At 42.1% G+C, this 19,774-nt stretch overlaps 1 protein-coding gene across 1 annotated transcript in view; it reads right to left on the bottom strand.

The window, feature by feature from the left end:
• Positions 1-19,774, bottom strand: part of LOC122447237 (ATP-binding cassette sub-family C member 4-like) — a 118,114-nt gene that overhangs the window by 47,348 nt on the left and 50,992 nt on the right. The window contains 7 exon segments of the mRNA XM_043477773.1: positions 9,006-9,082; positions 9,461-9,498; positions 10,289-10,429; positions 11,163-11,330; positions 13,735-13,831; positions 18,240-18,326; positions 18,547-18,641. Coding sequence (XP_043333708.1) covers positions 9,006-9,082; positions 9,461-9,498; positions 10,289-10,429; positions 11,163-11,330; positions 13,735-13,831; positions 18,240-18,326; positions 18,547-18,641 — 703 coding nt within the window.

The raw sequence follows: 19,774 nt of genomic DNA, 5'->3' as shown, positions 1-19,774 counted from the left end.
TTTTTTTTTTCAGAATGTGTTTAAGCATATATGTTGTTATTAAGTCATGTTGCTAAGTTGCTAAGTCATGTTCAACTCTTGTGACCCTATGGATTACAATCTACCAGGCTCCTCTATCCATGGGACTTTCTAGGCAAGAATACTGGAGTAGGTTGTCATTTCCTTCTCCAGGGGATCTTCCCAGCCCAAGAACAGAAACCTTGTCTCTTGCATTGGCAGATGGATTCTTTACCACTGAGCTACCAGGGAAGCCCTAAGCTTATATGACTACCAGTTTAAAGCAAGTAGATAAAGGAAAACGTTAACATAATTGAAAAAGAGGGTAACCATAAATCAAAAACATACAGTAGATTCACAAAAGTCAAGAAGAGAACAGAAGCATAATACAAAAGAAAATCATCAAAACCAGAAGAGAAAAAAACAAAAGGAACAAAGAAGAAATAAAAATCAAGAGGAAAACAAAGTTTAATTGGTGATAAATATATACATATAAAAAATTACCTTAAATGTCAAAGAACTAAACACACAAAAGACACAAAGTGGCATACTGAATAAAAATAATAAGAGCATACAATACACTGCTTATACGAGACCTGCTTCGGGGCAAAGGACGCACATAGATTGAAAGTGAGGGGATAGAAATAGATATTTCATGAAATAACAAGATAGTGGAGGCAATAATACTCAGACAAAATAGACTTTAAAACAAAGATTATACAGAAAGATATAGAAGGACACTATAGGAAGATAGTACACTTGTCAACATATATGCACCCAATATAGGAACATCCAAATATAGAACAAATGCTGATAGACATAAAGGAGAAATTGATGGGGATGCAATAATAGTAGGAGAATTTAACACCTCACTCACATCTACTGACAAATCTTCTAGACAGAGAATCAAGCAACAGAGATCTTAAATGAACAATAGAAAAATCAGACTTACTAGGTATTTTCAGGACATCACATCCAAATCACATCACAAACCCCCCCCAGAATACTCCTCCTTTTCAAGTGTAGATGGACCATTCTCTCGAATGGACTCATACTATGACACAAAACAAGTCTTAACAAATTTAAGAGGACAGAAATTATTTCAAGCATCCTGTCTGACCATGAATGCATTAAACTAAAAATCAACCACAGAAAAATAAGGAAAGAATGATTACATGGTGAGAGAGTCAATTCCTAGGCAGATTGATAAGAAGTCCAGGGGTCCCCAAGGAGAGAGGGGTCTGAAATTCTCAAGGAGGAAGAAAGGACAAACTTTTTTGTCTCTCTACATTCCTTAGGATTATATAACAATAGGAAAAGGAGTACGTCAAGGCTGTATATTGTCACCCTGCTTATTTAACTTATATGCAGAGTACATCATGAGAAATGTGGGGCTGGAAGAAGCACAAGCTGGAATCAAGATTGCTGGGAGAAATATCAGTAACCTCAGATATGCAGATGACACCACCCTTATGGCAGAGAGTGAAGAGGAACTAAAAAGCCTCTTGATGAAAGTGAAAGAGGAGAGTGAAAAACTTGGCTTAAAGCTTAACATTCATGGCATCTGGTCCCATCACCTCATGGGAAATAGATGCTGAGACAGTGGAAACAGTGTCAGACTTTATTTTTGGGGGGCTCCAAAATTACTGCGGATGGTGACTGCAGCCATGAAATTAAAAGACACTTACTCCTTGGGAGGAAAGTTATGATCAACCTAGGTAGCATATTAAAAAGCAGAGACATTACTTTGCCAACAAAGGTCCATCTAGTCAAGGCTATGGTTTTTCCAGTGGTCATGTATGGATGTGAGAGCTGGACTGTGAAGAAAGCTGAGAGCCAAAGAATTGATGCTTTTGAACTGTGGTGTTGGAGAAGACTCTTGAAAGTCCCTTGGACTGCAAAGAGATCCAACCAGTCCATCCTAAGGGAGATCAGTCCTGGGTGTTCATTGGACGGACTGATGCTGAAGCTGAAACTCCAGTACTTTGGCCACCTGATGCGAAGAGTTGACTCATTGGAAAAGACCCTGATGCTGGGAGGGATTGGGGGCAGGAGGAGAAGGGGACAACAGAGGATGAGATGGCTGGATGGCATCACCGACTCAATGGGCATGAGTTTGAGTAAACTCTGGGAGTTGGTGATGGACAGAGAGACCTGGTGTGCTGCGATTCATGGGGTTACAAAGAGTCGGACACGACTGAGCGACTGAACTGAACTGAATGTATCCTGCTTGAGGACAGTCTCTGGAAAATACCTTCTGGCTAATCCTGTTATCTTAAAATGTAAATTATGGGAGTAGGTCTAGTGAGGTCTTTACAACCTCCAGATATTCTTTTGATTCATTGTAATAACTAATTAGAGAGTATATAACTCCGTGGCTAACACTAGCAAGGGGGTACTCTTTCTGCCCTCTTCTGATGCCTATGTCAGAAGCTTTCTCTATCTCCTTTATACTTTAATAAAGCTTTATTACACAAAGCTCTGAGCAATCCAGCCTCGTCTCTGGCCCCAGATTGAATTCTTCTCCTCTGGAGGCCAAGAATCCCAGCCTCTTTTCCATGGTTCAGCAACAACCTTTCAATGGAAACTAAACAACATGTGGGATTTTCCAGGTGGTGCAGTGATAAAGAATCCTCCTACTGATGCAAGAGATGTGGGTTCAATACTTGGGTCAGGAAAATTCCGTGGAGTAGGAAATGGCAACCCACTCCTTGTCTGGAAAATCCCATGGACCGAGTAACCTGGTAGGCTATAGTCCATGGGATCACAAAGAGTCGACACAGCTGAGCAACTGAGTGCACACAGACAAAAAACATGTTACTTAAAAAATGAATTAATGATTAAATCAAGGAGGAAATTTAAAAATACAAATGACAATAAAAACACAGCCATACAAAATCTATAGAGTGCAGCAAAAGCAGGTCTTAGAGGGAAGTTCATAGTAACATAGGTCTTCTTCAGGGAACAAGAAAAACCTCAAATAAACAACCTAACCTACCACCTAAAAGAATTAGAAAAAGAAGAACAAAACCTAAAATCAGCAGAAGGAGGGACATAATAAATATCAGAGAGGAAATAAATATGTAAAAAATAGAAAAAAAAATCAATAAAACCAAGAGCTGGTTCTCTGAAAGGGTAAACAAAATTGGCAAGCCTCTGGTTAGACTTACCAAGAATAAAAGGAGAGAACCCAAATAAACAAAATATAAATCAAAGAGGATAAGTAACAACTGATTCTACAGATACACAAATAAACCGTGAACTGTATTTACTAACAAACTGGACAACCTATGAGAAATGGACAAGTTTCTAGACACATACAGCGCATCAAAACTGAACCAAGAAGATATAGAAAAGTAGAGCAGACTGATCATTAGAAATGAAATAGAATCTGTAATTGAAAAAAAAAAAAAAACTCCCTACACACAAAAGTGCAGGACCAGATGGCTTCACAGGTGAACTTTACCCAACAAAAAAGGAAGAGCTTATACCAATTCTTCTCAAATTCTTCCAAAAGACTGAAGTGAAGGGAATATTCCCAAAGACATTCCATAAAGCCACCATCATCCTGATACCAAAACCAGACAAAGATACTACCAAAAATGAAAATCATAGGACAATATCCTTGATGAATACAGAAATGTAAAAATTCTCAACAAATTATTAGCAAACTGAATCCAACAACACATAAAAAAATCATGCACTATGATTAAATTGGATTTATCCCAGGGTTATAAGTATGGTTTAACATATACAAATTAATTGATATGGTACATCATATCAACAAAAGAAAACACAAAAACCACATGATCATCTTAATAAATACAGAAAAAGCATTTGATTAAATTTAACACCCATTCATGATAAAAACTCTTATGAAAGTAAGCACAGAGGAAGTAAATCTCAACAAGATGAAAACTGTTTATGACAAAGTGAAAGTATAAGTCTTTCATTCATGTCCAACTCTACAACTTCATGGACTGTATGCAGATCGCTAGGCTCCTCTGTCCATGGATTTTTCCAGGCAAGAATACTGGAGTGGGTAGCTATTCCCTTCTCCAGGGAATCTCCCCAACCCAGAGATCAAACCTGGGTTTCCTGCATTGCAGGCAGATTCTTTACCATCTGAGCCACCAGGGAAGCCCATTTATGACAAAGCACACGGCCAGTATAAAACTCAATGGTGAAAAGCTGAAAGCCTTCCTGTTAAAAATTTGGAGGAAGACAAGGATGCCCACTCTCACCAAGTCTATGCAACATAGTACTTGAAGTCCTAGCTACAGCCATAATTTAAGAAAAAGAAATCAAAGTTATCCACATTTGGAGGGGAGAGGTAAAACTATCACTATATGCAGATGATAATATATATATAAAACTGTAAAGACTTCACACAAAAACTAATAGAACTGGTAAATGAATTTAGCAAGGCAGAAGGATACAAGATTGACACACTGAACCAAGTTATTTTTTTTATACTCATAATGAAACATTATAAAAAGAATGTAAAAACAAATAAAAATCACATTGAAAAACTTAAAATACCCAGGAATAAACATGACCAAGGAGGTGAAAGATTTATAAAACATTAAAAGAGGAAGCTGAACATGATCCAAAGAAATGGAAAGATATCCCATGCTCTTGGATTGGAAGAATTAATACTGTTAATACTGTTAGAATGGCCATACTACCCAAAGCAATCTATAGATTTAACAAGATCCCTATCAAATTATCCATGAAATTTTTCATGAAACTATAACAAATACAGCTAAAATTTATATGGAACCACAAGAAACCTAGAGCTGCCAAAGCAATCCTGAGGAGAAAGAACAAAGCAGGGGTCATAGCCCTCCCAGACTTCAGATGATAGTACAAAGCTATAGTAATCAAAATGGTGTGGTTTTGGCACAAAAATTGACTATGAATAAATGGAATAGAGAGCCGAGAAATAAATGCATACACCTTCAACACCTGTTAAAGTTAATCGTCAATGGAAGAGGCAAGACTTGTATATTATATACAATGTATATTATAAAAGACAATATCTTCAGTAAGTAGTTTTGGGAAAGTTGGACAGTTGTATGTAAATCACTGAAGTTAAAACGACTCTCACACCATACATAAAAATAAACTCCAAATGGCTTAAAGACATAAATATGACATGACACCATAAGACTCCTAGAAGAGAACACAGGTAAAACTTCCTCTCACATAAATTGTACCAATGATTTCTTAGATCAGTCTCCCAAGGCGATAGAAATAAAAGCAAAAATAAAGAAATGGGACCTAATCAAACTTATAAGCTTCCGCACAGCAAAGGAAACCATAAAAAAAAATGGAAAGACAACCTACAGACTGAGAAAAAAATCTTTGAAAATGATGCGATTGACAAAGGCTTAATTTTCAAAATCTAAAAACAGCTTATACAATGATCAAAAAAAGCAAACCTGCTCAAAAAATGGACAGATGACATAAATAGACATTTTTCCAAAGAAGACATACACAGATATATGACAACTGCTGCTGTTGCTAAGTCACTTCAGTCGTGTCCGACTCTGTGCGACCCCATCCCTGGGATTCTCCAGGCAAGAACATTGGAGTGGGTTGCCATTTCCTTCTCCAATATATGACAACAGGTATATACAAATATGCTTATCATTGTTAGTTATGAAATGAAAAGCAAAACTACAATAAGGTATCACTCAACATCAGTCATAATGACCATCATTGAAAAATACAAATAACAGATGTTAAAGAGGGTGTGGTGAAAAGGGAACATATGTACACTGTTGGTAGGAATGTAAACTGAGGCAATCACTGTGGCAAACAGTGGAGGGTCTTCAAAAAGCTAAAAATAAAGTTGCCTTCAGTTCAGTTCAGTTCAGTTGTTCAGTCATGACCAACTCTTTCAGACACTATGGACTGCAGAACGCCAGGCCTCCATGTCCATCGCCAACTTAGGGAGTTTACTCAAACTCATGTCCATTGAGTCAGTGATACCATCCAAATATCTTATTCTCTGTCATCCCTGTCTCCTCCTGCCTTCAATCTTTGCCAGCATCAGGGTCTTTTCAAATGAATTAGTTATTTGCATCATGTGGCCAAATTATTGGAGTTTCTGCTTCAACATCAATCCTTCAAATGAACACCCAGGACTGATTACCTTTAGGATGGACTGGTTGGATCTCCTTGCAGTCCAAGGAACTCTCAAGAGTCTTCTCCAACACCACAGTTCAAAAACATCAATTCTTCAGTGCTCAGCTTTCTCTATAGTCCAACTCTCACATCCATACATGACTACTGGAAAATCCATAGCTTTGACTAGATGGACCTTTGTTGGCAAAGTAATGTCTCTGCTTTTAAATATGCTGTCTAGGTTGGTCATAACTTTTCTTCCAAGGAGCAAGCATCTTTTAATTTCATAGCTAATGACAACATCTGCAGTGATTTTGGAGCCCCAAAAAATAAAATCTGGCACTGTTTCCACTGTTTCCCCATCTATTTGCCATGAAGTGATGGGACCGGATGCCATGATCTTAGTTTTCTGAATGTTGAGTTTTAAGCAAACTTTTTCACTCTCCACTTTCACTTTCATCAAGAGGCTCTTTAGTTCTTCTTTACTTTCTGCCATAAGGGTGTTGTCATCTACATATCTGAGGTTATTGATATTTCTCCCAGAAATTTTGATTCCAGCTTGGGCTTCATCCAGCACAGCATTTCCCATGATGTACTCTGCTTATAACTTAAATAAGCAGGGTGACAACATACAGCCTTGATGTACTCCTTTCCTGAATTGGAATCAGTCTGTTGTTCCATGTCCAGTTCTAACTGTTGCTTCCTGACCTGCATACAGCTTTCTTAGGAGGCAGGTCAGGTGGCCTGGTATTCTCATCTGTTTAAGAATTTTTTACAGTTTGTTGTGATCCACACAGTCAAAGGCTTTGGCATAGTCAATAAAGCAGAAGTAGATGTTTTTCTGGAACTCTCTGGCTTTTTCAATGATCCAATGGATGTTGGCAATCTGATCTCTGGTTCCTCTGCCTTTTCTAAATCCAGCTTGGACATCTGGAAGTTCATGGTTCATGTGCTATTGAAGCCTAGCTTGGAGAATTTTGAGCATTACTTTACTAGCATGTGAGATGAGTGCAACTGTGCAACAGTTCAAGAATTCTTTGACACTGCCTTTCTTTGGGATTGGAATGAAAACTGCCCTCTTCCAGTCCTGCGGCCACTGCTGAGTTTTCCAAGTTTGCTGGCATATTAAGTGCAGCACTTTCACAGCATCATCTTTTAGGATTGGAAATAGATCAACTGGAATTTCATCACCTCCACTAGCTTTGTTCATAGTGATGCTTCCTAAGGGCCAGTTGCCTTTGCATTCCAGGATGTCTGGCTCTAGGTGAGTGATCATGATTATCTGGGTCATGAAGATATTTTTTGTATAGTTCTTCTGTGTATTCTTGCCACCTCTTCTTAATATCTTCTGCTTCTGTTAGGTCCATATCATTTCTGTCCTTTCTTGTGCCCATCTTTGCATGAAATGTTCCCGTGGTATCTAATTTTCCTGAAGAGATCTCTAGTCTTTCCCATTCTATTGTTTTCCTCTATTTCTTTGCACTGATCACTGTGGAAGGCTTTCTTATCTCTCCTTGTGATTCTTTGAAACTCCACATTCTAATGGGTATATCTTTCCTTTTCTCCTTTGCCTTTCACATCTCTTTTTTTCAGAGCTATTTGTAAGGCCTCCTAAAACAACCAGTTTGCCTTTTTCATTTCTTTTTCTTGGGGATAGTCTTGATCCCTGCCTCCTGTATAATGTCATGAACCTCCATCCATAGTTCTTTAGGCACTCTATCAGATCTAATCCCTTGAATCTATTTCTCACTTCCACTATATAATTGCAAGGGATTTGATTTAAGTCATACCTGAATGGTCTAGTTGTTTTCCCTACTTTCTTCATTTTAAGTCTCAAGTTGGCAATAAGGAGTTTATGATCTGAGCCACAGTCAGCTCCCAGTCTTAATTTTACTGACTGTATAGAGCTTCTCCATTTTTGGCTGCAAAACATAAAATCAGTCTGATTTTGGTATTGACCATCTGGTGATGTCCAAGTGTAAAGTTGTCATATGATCCTGCAATTCCACTCCTGGGCATATATCCAAAGAAAACTAATTTGAAATGATACATGAACCCTGTGTTCACTGCATTACTATTTACAGTAGTCAAGACATAGACACAATCTCAATATCCATCAACAGATAAATGGATAAAGACGATGTGGTATACACACACACACACATAATGGAATACTGATCCGCCATAAAAAAGAATGAAATAATGCAGCATGAAACTTGCAGCAACATGAATGGGCCTAGAGATTATCAAACTAAGTGAAGTAAATCAGAAAGAGAAAGACAAACATCTATCACTTACATGTGGAATCTAAAATATGATACAAATAAACTTATCTACAAAACAGAAACAGACCCACAGAGAGAGCAGATCTGTGGTTGCCAAGGGGAAGAAGGGTAGGGGAGGGGTGGACTGGGCGTCTGGGGTGAGCAGATGCAAACTATGATACAGAGAGTGGATAACAAGATCCTACTGCATAGCACAGGGAATGGTATTCCATAGTCTGTAACAAACCTTAATGGCATATAATATGAAAAATATATAAGCACATATATATTCATATATACATATATAGCATATATACATATATATCATTCTATATATATGAAACTGAATCACTGCTGTACAGCAGAAATCAACACAACTATACTAAATCAACTATATGTCAATAAAATAAATTTTTTAAAAATTCTTCATTCAATCTCTTTCTTCTAGTCAATTTTAAAAACAATCATTCCAATTAATTCACAGAGTAAATGCAACTCAGACTTAATCTGTTAAGACATTACTGAATTACTCCTGGAAGCCCTAGTTGCTCACACAGGCTCACTGAAAGCACGTCACACTCCTGTATAATAGAGTAGAAGATTCCACTTTACCTGAATAAACTACTAAGTACCAGTTCAGATCAATCGTCGTTTCATTTCTATTAACACTGACGTCATGTTCATCCGCCCTATGGAATAGGGAAGAGAAAAAAATGCAATAGATAGAATTAGGTAAAGACAAAAATTTAACCTCAATTTAGGAGACATGGTTTATGCTGGAAAACGATTCCCAGCTCATGGGGCCTGGTGTCCCTCCACCTTATAAAAATTCAACTTGAATCATGAGTTTCAGTTTTCAAAACTGTCTGCGAGGAAGCTACTGAGGGTCAGACATAGGGAGAGACCATGGGAGGGTCATATTCCCCCAACAGGAACTTTTTCTTCAGGGAAACTATGTGAGGGTCAGAAGAGGAGACTGAACGAGCTCCACCTCTCCCCCTGACTCTGTGGGAAGGGGGGCTTCCCATAGACTTTCAGCACTTTGGGTTAGACCAAGAATCACTCACCAGTCTTGAAGCCACAAGTCCTGCAGGGCGTAGGCGACCTGGAGCAGGAAACACAGTCACTCAGACACTGACGTCACTGAGCCTCACCCCACTCACAGGATGGGGGAGGGGAAGGCTCCAGGACACGGAGGCGGTCCTTCTGGCTCAGGTCTGCGCCAAGCCCCTCACCCCAGATGGCCACAGGTCAGGGGAGGGCACGCTACATTTTAATATCTCCAAAAGACATTGTTCTTTTCCTAGAAGCTGTCTGTCATGTATACACAACACCAGTAAAGCTCACTTATTCAGCTCCCCACAAAAAATGCTTTTCAATGCAAATCCAGATGGACTGCAAATATAGTAATAATAGTGTAAACGTTGGAGTTATTCAAATCAAAGAAACTTAATAGGTACTGTGATGGTCAGTTTTCTATGTCATCTTGGCCAGGCCAGTCTCCAATGATTCAAACACCGGTCTTGACATTGCCATGAAGGTATTTTGCAAATGTGGTTCATATCCATCATGAGAACTGAAGTAGAGGAGATCACCCCCAAGACTGTGATGGCCTCATCCAGTCAGTCAGAGGCCTGAAGAGCAAAACCTGAGGCTTCTTGGAGGAGGAAGAAATTCTGCCTCAAGACAGCAGCATAGCTCCTGCCTGAGGTTCCAGCCTTCAGGCCTGCTTTCCTGATTTCACATTCACCCAGCTAGATCCCACAACTGAATAAGCCAATTCTTTGAGATAAATCTCTTCATATACATATTAAGAATAGTGATAACATAAATAAAGTATAAATAATATGTAAACACCAAGCTGAGGGCATACCAAAAAATGTCTCTTTATTTACCTGAGCTGCAATGTTCACTAGAATGAGGAAAATGATGATAAACCAGTGAGCACCAGCTGTGAAGTAATTCTTGTAGGTCTTACAACCAACTTGTCCCTTTGAATGGTCCTCTAGGGGTAGTTTAACCAGTATATCCTCAGTCTGTGAGGGGAAAAATGGCAGTGAGAGATAAAACATTAAGTAATCGATTCCTGAATATCAGAAGTTCAAAAGTAACTTTATTGCAAAAATGTGGGGACACACACAAAACTCATATGCTAGCAAGAGTGAAAGATAGTCCATCTTCTAAAGAGAAGTGTGTGGAAATATCTAGACAAACCACATATGCATTTATGCTTGGACCCAGCCATCCCACTCCTAGGAATCTATTAGAAATAAGAAAACATCATCTGCATGAGGTTATTCATGGTTGGGTGGCTTTGCTTAAAGTCAATCATGACTCTCAACACAAGCACAACATATCCCATTCAAGTATAAATGCAGAAGCTTGTTCAAAATAACACAGAATGATATGGAACTAACGTTTAGCTCTTAAACTTTTATTTTGTCATTCAATGATGGAAACATAAAACATAACTGAGTCTCAAAATACTAGCCAACTACAGTAAACTGAGCTCACACAGCAAGTTGGAGTAAGGTGAATCTGGGTAGCAGGGGGCAGCATGTGATCAAAATCTATGTGGCTCCTGAATTTCAGAGAGTGATTCCTGAGTGTGGAATGTGAGGGACTAATCTGAACACTTATCAGGATCATCCAGGCTCCTGGGTTTGGATGTCAAGGAGGACCTGTGTATATATAACCGGAGCAGACCAAAGGCCCACGAGGCCTCCAAGAGCAGACAGACCAGGGCATGTTGCAAGATGAGAAACTTACATCATGGTCCTCTGGGGCCGCATCTTTCACTGAGGGTGTGGAAGACTCTTGAGGCTGGTCTGGAGACTTGGAAGATGGTTCAGACTCCTCAGTCTTCTTTGAAAGGGAACTAGAATCTATTCTGGATTTTAGGAACTCAGTGTAAGGCCCCTTTTGCCCCATTTCACCCTAAAATTTAAAAAAAAAAAAAAAAAAACACTGAAAAGAATGTATTTGCATTTGGTAATACTACTGCTGCTGCTGCTGCTAAGTCACTTCAGTCGTGTCTGACTCTGTGTGACCCCATAGATGGCAGCCCACCAGGCTCCCCCGTCCCTGGGATTCTCCAGGCAAGATCATTGGAGTGGGTTGCCATTTCCTTTTCCAATGCATAAAAGTGAAAAGTGAAAGTGAAGTCGCTTAGTCGTGTCCTACTAGTAGCGACCCCATGGACTACAGCCTACCAGGCTCCCCCACCCATGGGATTTTCCAGGGGAGAGTATGGGAGTGGGTTGCCATTGCCTTCTCCTTGGTAATACTAATCTAATATAAATGCTAATCAAGAGAAGTAAACGATCTTAAGTTATGATTTTTGTAAGAAAGTTATCATTAGGTTTGAAATTCTTGTGGACAAATCTAGTTCAGTTCAGCTTGACACAGAACTGAGCATTGTGTTCTCTGACAAACCCTGTGTTAGGTGCTGGGGGATATGAAAGAAATGTGTGCTCATGTGTTAAAGATGGAGACCATTAACATAATAAATGGCAGGCCACTCCAGTATTCTTGCCTGGTAAATCCCATGGACAGAGTAGCCGGGTGGGCTACAGTCCATGGGGTTGCAAAGAGTCAGACATGACTGAGCAACTAAACAACAACATGTTTGAGAAATCTGAGCCCCATATTCCTAGGGGAGTGGAGAACCTACACAGGGAACTACTTCTAGGGAGGTAGAGGTCCTGCATTTTAATAATCTTTCCCGGAGTAGAATTTCACTTGATAAGTGAGGGATCTGGCCACGGGCCTGTGGAACAGACAAGGGTTTAGGACACTGTTGCTGAGGCCCAGAGGCAAACAAGCCAAGACTGAAGCATCAACCAACCAGTAAGCCTGAAATATTCTCATTTATCTCCAGTCCACCACCAACCTAGCGTAGGAGTTGTGGATTGAACAGTAGCCCCCAAAAGTATGTTCAAGACCTAAACATGACATCTGTGGATATGACCTTATTGAGATACAGGCTCTTTGCAGAGGTAATCAAGTTAAGATGAGGTCTTACTGGAACAGGGTGACCCTACATCCAGTAATACTGATGTCCTTATGAGAAGAGACCCATACAGACACAGGGACAATGGCCTCATAACATCAGAGGGAGAAACCACAGTGCTGCAGCTAGAAGCCAAGGAACACCAAGGGAAGCAGATGAACACCAGAGACTGGAGGAAAGGATTCACCCCTCTGGAGTCTTCAGAGAGAGCATGGCCCTGCCAGCACCTGGATTTGGGACCCGTAGCCTCCAGAACAGGGAAACAACAAACTTCTGTTGTTTTAAATCACCCAGTTTGCGGTGTTTTGTTACAGCAGCTCTAAAAACTGACATCCTAGCTTAAGCTCACGCTGCTGTCTCCTCAGCTTTACTAAACCTTGTAACTGCTTCTGCTGTCGCCCCTCCAGTGACCATCAGAGGACTCTTAACTCCCACATCAGACTATACCCCTCCTCTGCTCTGGACCATCCAAGGTTTCCATCCCACTTCTGGTCCCCTGCCCATTGCCTGGAGACCAGCTCCCTCCCATTCCCCTGCTCACTCTCCTTAGACACGCTAGTCCTCGTGTCGTTCCTCCAACCTACCAGGTCAGCTCCTTCCTAAAGACCCCCTGCCTCAGACTCCCTCCCCCAGGTGACTGTGTGGCCCCCACCTTCATGTCACTCAGACCCCATGAGGCAGCAGCTCCTCAGAGAGGCCAGGATGTCACCTTCTCTGTCACATCCTCCCCATAAGAACAGGTGCCCCGTGAAGGCAGGGCCTTGTCCTCCTGCCGCACAGGCTCCCACACGTATCAGGCACATAGAGACCTGGGCAGGGAGACCAGCAACTGGAGACACCAGCAGAGAGGGCATCTCTGACTCTGGTGCTTGGCTACCAAACCTCACTTCTGGTATTAATGGAAGATGCTGTTTAGCAAACTGCATTTGACTATCACATGGTTACAAACAGGTCTTAGTATCTGTAATTTCCAAATTAGTATACTTTGACTTAAATCCTGGAAGGGGAAAACAAAATCTTGTACATAAAATAGCATTATTGTCCTTAACAAATTTCATTAGAACAGTGGTGACTCAGTAATTCCATGGTAGCACTTTTATACACTTTAGGGTTTATGTGGCTTAGAGCATAATAGTGACATTTCTATGGTCTTTGAATTCATCCTCAGAGGCATGAGTACCACCAGCTCTGGGAAGAAGGGGGCAAAAAACTGAGGGAGAAGAGGGCATTTACCATGAATCCAAGAGAGTGACCTATTGAGAGGATCTGGCCTTCACCATAGTGCTAGCAAGTGCTAGCAAGCTCCACAGATTTCTAGAAACTACTTACATTTTCCAATATCAGAGTGTTGCTTGCAGCTTTTATGTACTGCAACTGATGAGTCACTAAAATTGTGATCTTATCTTTCAAAGCTTGGCAAATACACCTGCAAATATAAAAGGTATAGCATGCAAAAGCACATTAATGGGGTACTCCAAAGTAAAAAAATTTATACTTTTAAAACATAGTGAGACAAAAACAACACAATAGTCAAAGATCTGTAGTTTAAATACCAAATAAATGACAAAATTTAATACAACATAAATCAATGAATCTGGCAAGGTCTTCAAATTCATCAGCAGCAAACTTGACTCCAGCTCCACTAAAAAAAATTCTAAAAAGCAGTCCAATGGAGGAGGCACAAAGAGCTAAATTCTTTTACCTAAAACTCAGCTTCAGTTCAATTCAGTTCAGCTCAGTCGTGTCCGACTCCCTGCGACCCCATGAATCACAGCACGCCAGGCCTCCCTATCCATCACCAACTCTCGGAGTCTACTCAAACTCATGTCCATCGAGTCGGTGATGCCATCCAGCCATCTCATCCTGCGTCATCCCCTTCTCCTCAAGCCCCTAATCCCTCCCAGCATCAGGGTCTTTTCCAATGAGTCAACTCTTCACATGAGGTGGCCCAAGTATTGGAGCTTCAGCTTCAGCATCAGTCCTTCCAATGAACACCCAGGACTGATCTCCTTTAGGGTGGACTGGTTGGATCTCCTTGCAGTCCAAGGGACTTTCAAGAGTCTTCTCCAACACCACAGTTCAAAAGCATCAATTTTTCGGCACTCAGCTTTCCTCACAGTCCAACTCATATCCATACATGACCACTGGAAAAACCATAGCCTTGACTAGATGGACCTTTGTTGGCAAAGTAATGTCTCTGCTTTTTAAAATGCTATCTAGGTTGGTCATCACTTTCCTTCCAAGGAGTAAGGGTCTTTTAATTTCATGGCTGCAATAACCATCTGCAGTGATTTTGGAGCCCCCCAAAATGAAGTCTGACACTGTTTCCACTGTTTTCCCATCTATTTCATAAAGAAAAGCAATTGAGCAACACTGAGATTCCAAAACTCGACTGAACTAAAGCACTTTGTTATTTCTATGTGAGAATAGGAGAACAGGAATCTATGTCATATAAAAATGTGTACATTTTTAGGCAATTTTTATGTGGTTATTTATGATTTACAATGTACATATTAACAACAAAAATTAATAGTTTCTTGATAACCTTTGCCAGAGTGCATATTCTAGACCCTTCCCCCCAAATAATATTAGGCAGAAAATGAACGCTGGCGTGGCCTCCATCAGTCTCTTCAACATTCCCAGTCCCATTCAGGAAGCAATTCTTCTTTCATTAGGACTGAACACCTTCCAAACATGGAAATGAAAGAACAGAATCCAAATGGTCCAAATTGGAGTGGAAATCAACCAACAAATCAAAAGACATACCACTTCTCTTAGCCAAGACCCCTGTATGGTCAGACCACCCAAAATGGCTGTTCTCTTGCTCTCTGTACATCCCCTGCCTGACCAGTACCTGCTTCAACTACACCTCCTCACATGACTGACCTTCCTATACGCGTGTCCCAAGGCCCAGCTAATGACTATTCTAGCTTTAAATCAGAGTCCTCCACTATGCTTGTCAAAGGGGCAGGAGGGGCATGACCCTCTGCTGGTTTCCATGGTAACTAACAAGCCAACTAGATGTCAATTCCCCTGAAACTGGTAGTTACCTCCTGCCTGTTAAGAGCAACAGCTGCTGCCAAGTTCTGCCGAGGTGTGACCCAACAATCCCCTCACTATCCCTCACATTATTAAATGTGTCCTTTCACAGTAACCCCTCAGACTGCTTCTACATTTTAAATGCAGACCCCCAAGGGATTCAACCCCAGTTTCATCCCACTGGGTCCGCAATCCCCCCCGCCCCACCAGGAAGTTAGTGCCCGGGTCCAGGACCCTGGTGACTATAGGCAGGGCTCCAGAGAGGCAACCTGGGAGCCCGAGCTCCTCGCAGAGCAAATCTCAGGAACAAGGGCCAGAGCTCAGCCTGTGAGTGAGTCAGGTGGAGAGTCTGGAGGCAGCAGACTGCAGCTCAGTCCCTCTCATGAGCTTGATGACATCAGACAAGCTACTAAACAAACCTCAGTTTCTCCATCTCAAACAATGTCAATAACAACTCACCCCATGTTCTGAGAAATCAAACCACCAATTTGCCCAGTAAATGTCAGCCCCCTTCCCCACTCCTCCCTGACCATGGGCTGTCATGTGCTTTGGACACAGGACAGAAAAATCCTAAGGGGACACTCTGGATACTGGGTCTGTGATCAGAAGCAAGACCCCAGGATGTAGACACCCAAACCATCGCTTCATTAAGTCCAAAAGGATTCATTTTTACCTTTTGAGATGTCTTAGTTCAGTTTGTACCTAAGTTTCTTGACTGAGGAAGCCCTCTTCAGTCTTAGTACTAAAGCTTTTAATGTAAATGTTTCTCCTTAATTTGTAATTACTTGCCAATTGTCCCTGAAAGTGGTTGTAAATCAAATCTGATGGGCTGCTATATTCAAGATAGAGCAACCCAAAAGTTGTAAAATGTTTTCTTCCTAATATTCCATCACATATAATGTAATATAAATAATTCCAGAGTGACCAACTAATGGCTTTGAATTTTTTCTAAATAATGCTTTTTATTAAGCATTATTTATTTAGCATTATTATTGAGGACTGTGGGAAGACAGAGGGCACGGGCGTCCCCTGGAGGAGCAGGAGGCAAAGGCAGGACCCACCTTTCACCTTCCTCCTGTGTCCTGCTGCAAGGCTCCCCGGCTCTGGGACTGAGGGACCAGTATGTACATACAGACGGACGTGAGAAAGGACCGCCCACAGAGCCAGCACAGCCAGACACCGAGTGAGTAAGGGGACGAGCTGGAAAGGCTGATGAGGGCTGTCGGCAAAGAAACCTGTTTGTTGACCTTTAGCTGTTTCCTGAACATGGGAAGTTGAGCAGGGCTGGAGCAGGAGGGTGAGCTGTGTAGACAGCAGTGTGGCAGTGTGATCAGGACAGACCCGAAGAGCTGATGACGCAGGAGGCAGGGGGTCTGATGATGTGGGGCTGAAACATATCGGGATCCATAGCATAGTGAGACAGCATCAGTTCGCCTAAGGCCTCTCACCTCTAGGTGACAGAACCCACTTAGTGTTCAAGTGTAATGTGGTAAAACCTTAACAACCTTGGATATAGCCTCACGACTGAAGGAAACTCCTAACATCAAGTACAAGTGCGATTCATCCACTTTTAATGAAAGCCTCCAGCTGCCACTTCTGCCTCTATTCAGCACTCACTACCCTGTATGGAAACTCTCTAAAGCTTGACTCCGCTGACCTTTCCCCGGCATCTGTCTTAACAAGCTCCACGTAGAGACAGGATCCTCAGAGGCAGGAATGAGAGCTGGGTGTCCTCTCCCTTATTCTTCCCAGTGTGGTCCTTCCCCTCTCCTAGCTCACTGTCCTCCTTGTAAACTGAGAGGTTTTGTGTAGGAACATCTGTAAGGGCATCTAACTCAGTGCACACAGCAGGGTGTTAATAAGTGCAGCTGGAAGGTGCTTTGGCTTTAATAAAGTGAACAGCAAGGGAACTAACTCTGGGGGGAGATGTGGAGGCTGTTTTAGCAAAAGCAAGTTCTTGAGGCTTTCAAGGAGGCCAATCTAGACTCCATCAAAGGCCTCAGTCAGTATATGTTAAGACATACACAGAAAAGCTTCGTAGTTGTTCTCTTTCAGGGGTTCTATGGCCAAGCAAGAGCCACTGACACCAAATTCCAGAATCACAAAGTGAGTCAGGATTTTAGAAAGATTCTAAATAACAGATTCACATTCAAGTTAACCCTATATTGTGGATCTAAGTATTCATTCCACAAGCGTCCATGAAGAGATGTTAAATGATTAAAGCTATACTCTGATATCAAGTATGGCTCTGATAAATTATTCTTGAATTCTAGGCTTTGCTAAGTATTTTCAAACCTACAGAATAATAAGCATAAGCTAACAGGGCCTTTCCATGGAAGCTCTATGTCAGTACTGAAAACTGTGTACCTTCTAATATACCTTAAATGATGGAGGAAAAGAACTGGCAGCCAAGCATCAGATTACAGAGTTCCACTCTATGATTTAAAAATTGGAGATCATCCTTCTTATTCCAGGGCTGTGGATCCGTCCAAGCGTCTGGATCCATAAACTGCAAGTCACAGGGTAGAATCTGCCATCTATCCCTGACTCCCTAAAGCATGGACCCCACTGGCCTCCACACACTGGAAGCACCTGCTGTATGTTCCTGTCTTGACCTCATCATGATGCAAGATTTCTCTACAATGGATCTTCTTTTGAGGGAAAAAAGGGAGAGAAGGACAGCAGCACATAGCGAGCTGAGTCTCCTGAAGCACAGAGGCTTTCCTGAGCTCCCTTCCCTGATCCCTACAGGGCTCTTGGAAAGAAGAAATGATAGGAAACAGGAGCAAACTCACTGTTCGAACAAGTGCCTGCTGACTTCTACGTCCACTGTGCTGAGCGGATCATCCAGGAGGTAGATGTCTGCGTCCTGATACACGGCTCTAGAAAACAGAGAGAGACATCAGAAGACACTTCCCACTCCCTGAGTCTCATCTCTGAATCATGACAGTGTCCAGCAACTTCATGTTCCTTCTACAAGCCCAGGGAAAGGACCAAGACCCTGCTTCACACAGGCCCACCTGGTGAGCGGGGTCTGTGTGCTCATGTCCACTAGGAGCCCCGGAGGAGGAGGAGCAGGAAGGCAACTGAAACCCCATTTACCTGGCGAGGCTGACCCGGGCTTTCTGTCCTTCACTCAGCGGGGTTCCTCCATCTCCTATCACAGTTTGATCTCCTTCCTTCAAATTCTGCAAATTCTATAATGAGATAGAAAAGGGAAAAAAGAAAAAGATTTTAAATGTGTTCTCCTGCCATCCTAACCTTTCAGCAGTAGTTCTTCCCACAAGTGTTTGATCAACGATAATGGGATTATTTCATAGTGAATAACTATAACCTTGAACATTAAAAAAACAAACCTCTCAGGGTTTTTCATCTTTGCTTCATTCTGTAGTTTTTCACAGCATTTAGACATTTGACCATTTTAACAGATATTTATTGAGGACTGACTACACACCAGGCATTGTTCTGGGCCCAGTGGATTTAGCCATGAGGAAACAAAGTCCCTACAGTTTCTTTCCATGTTGAGTGCAAGGACTGAGGACAGGAAGGAAAAGGAAGCCGGCTCAGGGGGATGGAGAGTGAAGGAGGGAAGTGAGTCCACACTGTGGGGGGAAGGCTCTGCTCAGAGGGGTGTGAGCAGATCTGGGGTGGGGAGGGGCTCAGGCAGACCCAGAGAGGCTGCTCTCACAGAGGGAGGGGCGGGTGCAGGAGCCCCGGGGAGATGCCCAAGGGGTTCAGGACAAGGAGGCAGGAGAGCAGAGTGAGAATGAGGGGAGTGAGGGCGGAGACAGAGCAGGAGGAGCCTGGGGTCACTCCAGTAAAGGAGGAAGGGGAGGACTTACACGGTCTTGGGTTTTTAAAGAATCACTCCTGTGCTTTGTGGAAAACAGGCAGTAAGTGGGGAAGGGGAAGAATGAATATAAGTGAGGAGGCTACTGGAAAAATCTAGGTGAGAGATGACCATGGTCAGGACCAGAGTGAGAGCAGTGAGAATGGAGAGATGGGGTCACACTCCAGACACATTTGGAAGGTGTCCGTGTTCTGACCACGCAGACTAGGAGAGCAGTCCATGTTTATAATGGTTACATCATGTACAGAAGAATCGCCTTGCAGCCTGGTCCTGCAGGGACCCACCAGACTCTGTCACATGGACACCCGAGGGTGGGGGAGGCCCCAGAACATTGCCCACATTACTGGTCCAAAACATTGACCCCCGGGGAAAAAGCTGAATATCAGCCACTGTCCCAGCATCTGCTCTTCTGCAGAGATGCTCAGATGTGGGGAGAAAGAAGGACTGAGCTTCACCAGAAAGGTATTTCATGAAAGAAAT

The sequence above is a fragment of the Cervus canadensis genome, chromosome 9 (genome assembly GCF_019320065.1).
Source record: "Cervus canadensis isolate Bull #8, Minnesota chromosome 9, ASM1932006v1, whole genome shotgun sequence".
In the NCBI taxonomy this organism is placed as follows: Eukaryota; Metazoa; Chordata; class Mammalia; order Artiodactyla; family Cervidae; genus Cervus; species Cervus canadensis.
Note: the sequence above shows the minus strand (reverse complement) of the source record. Positions and strands in the feature narration are given on the sequence as shown.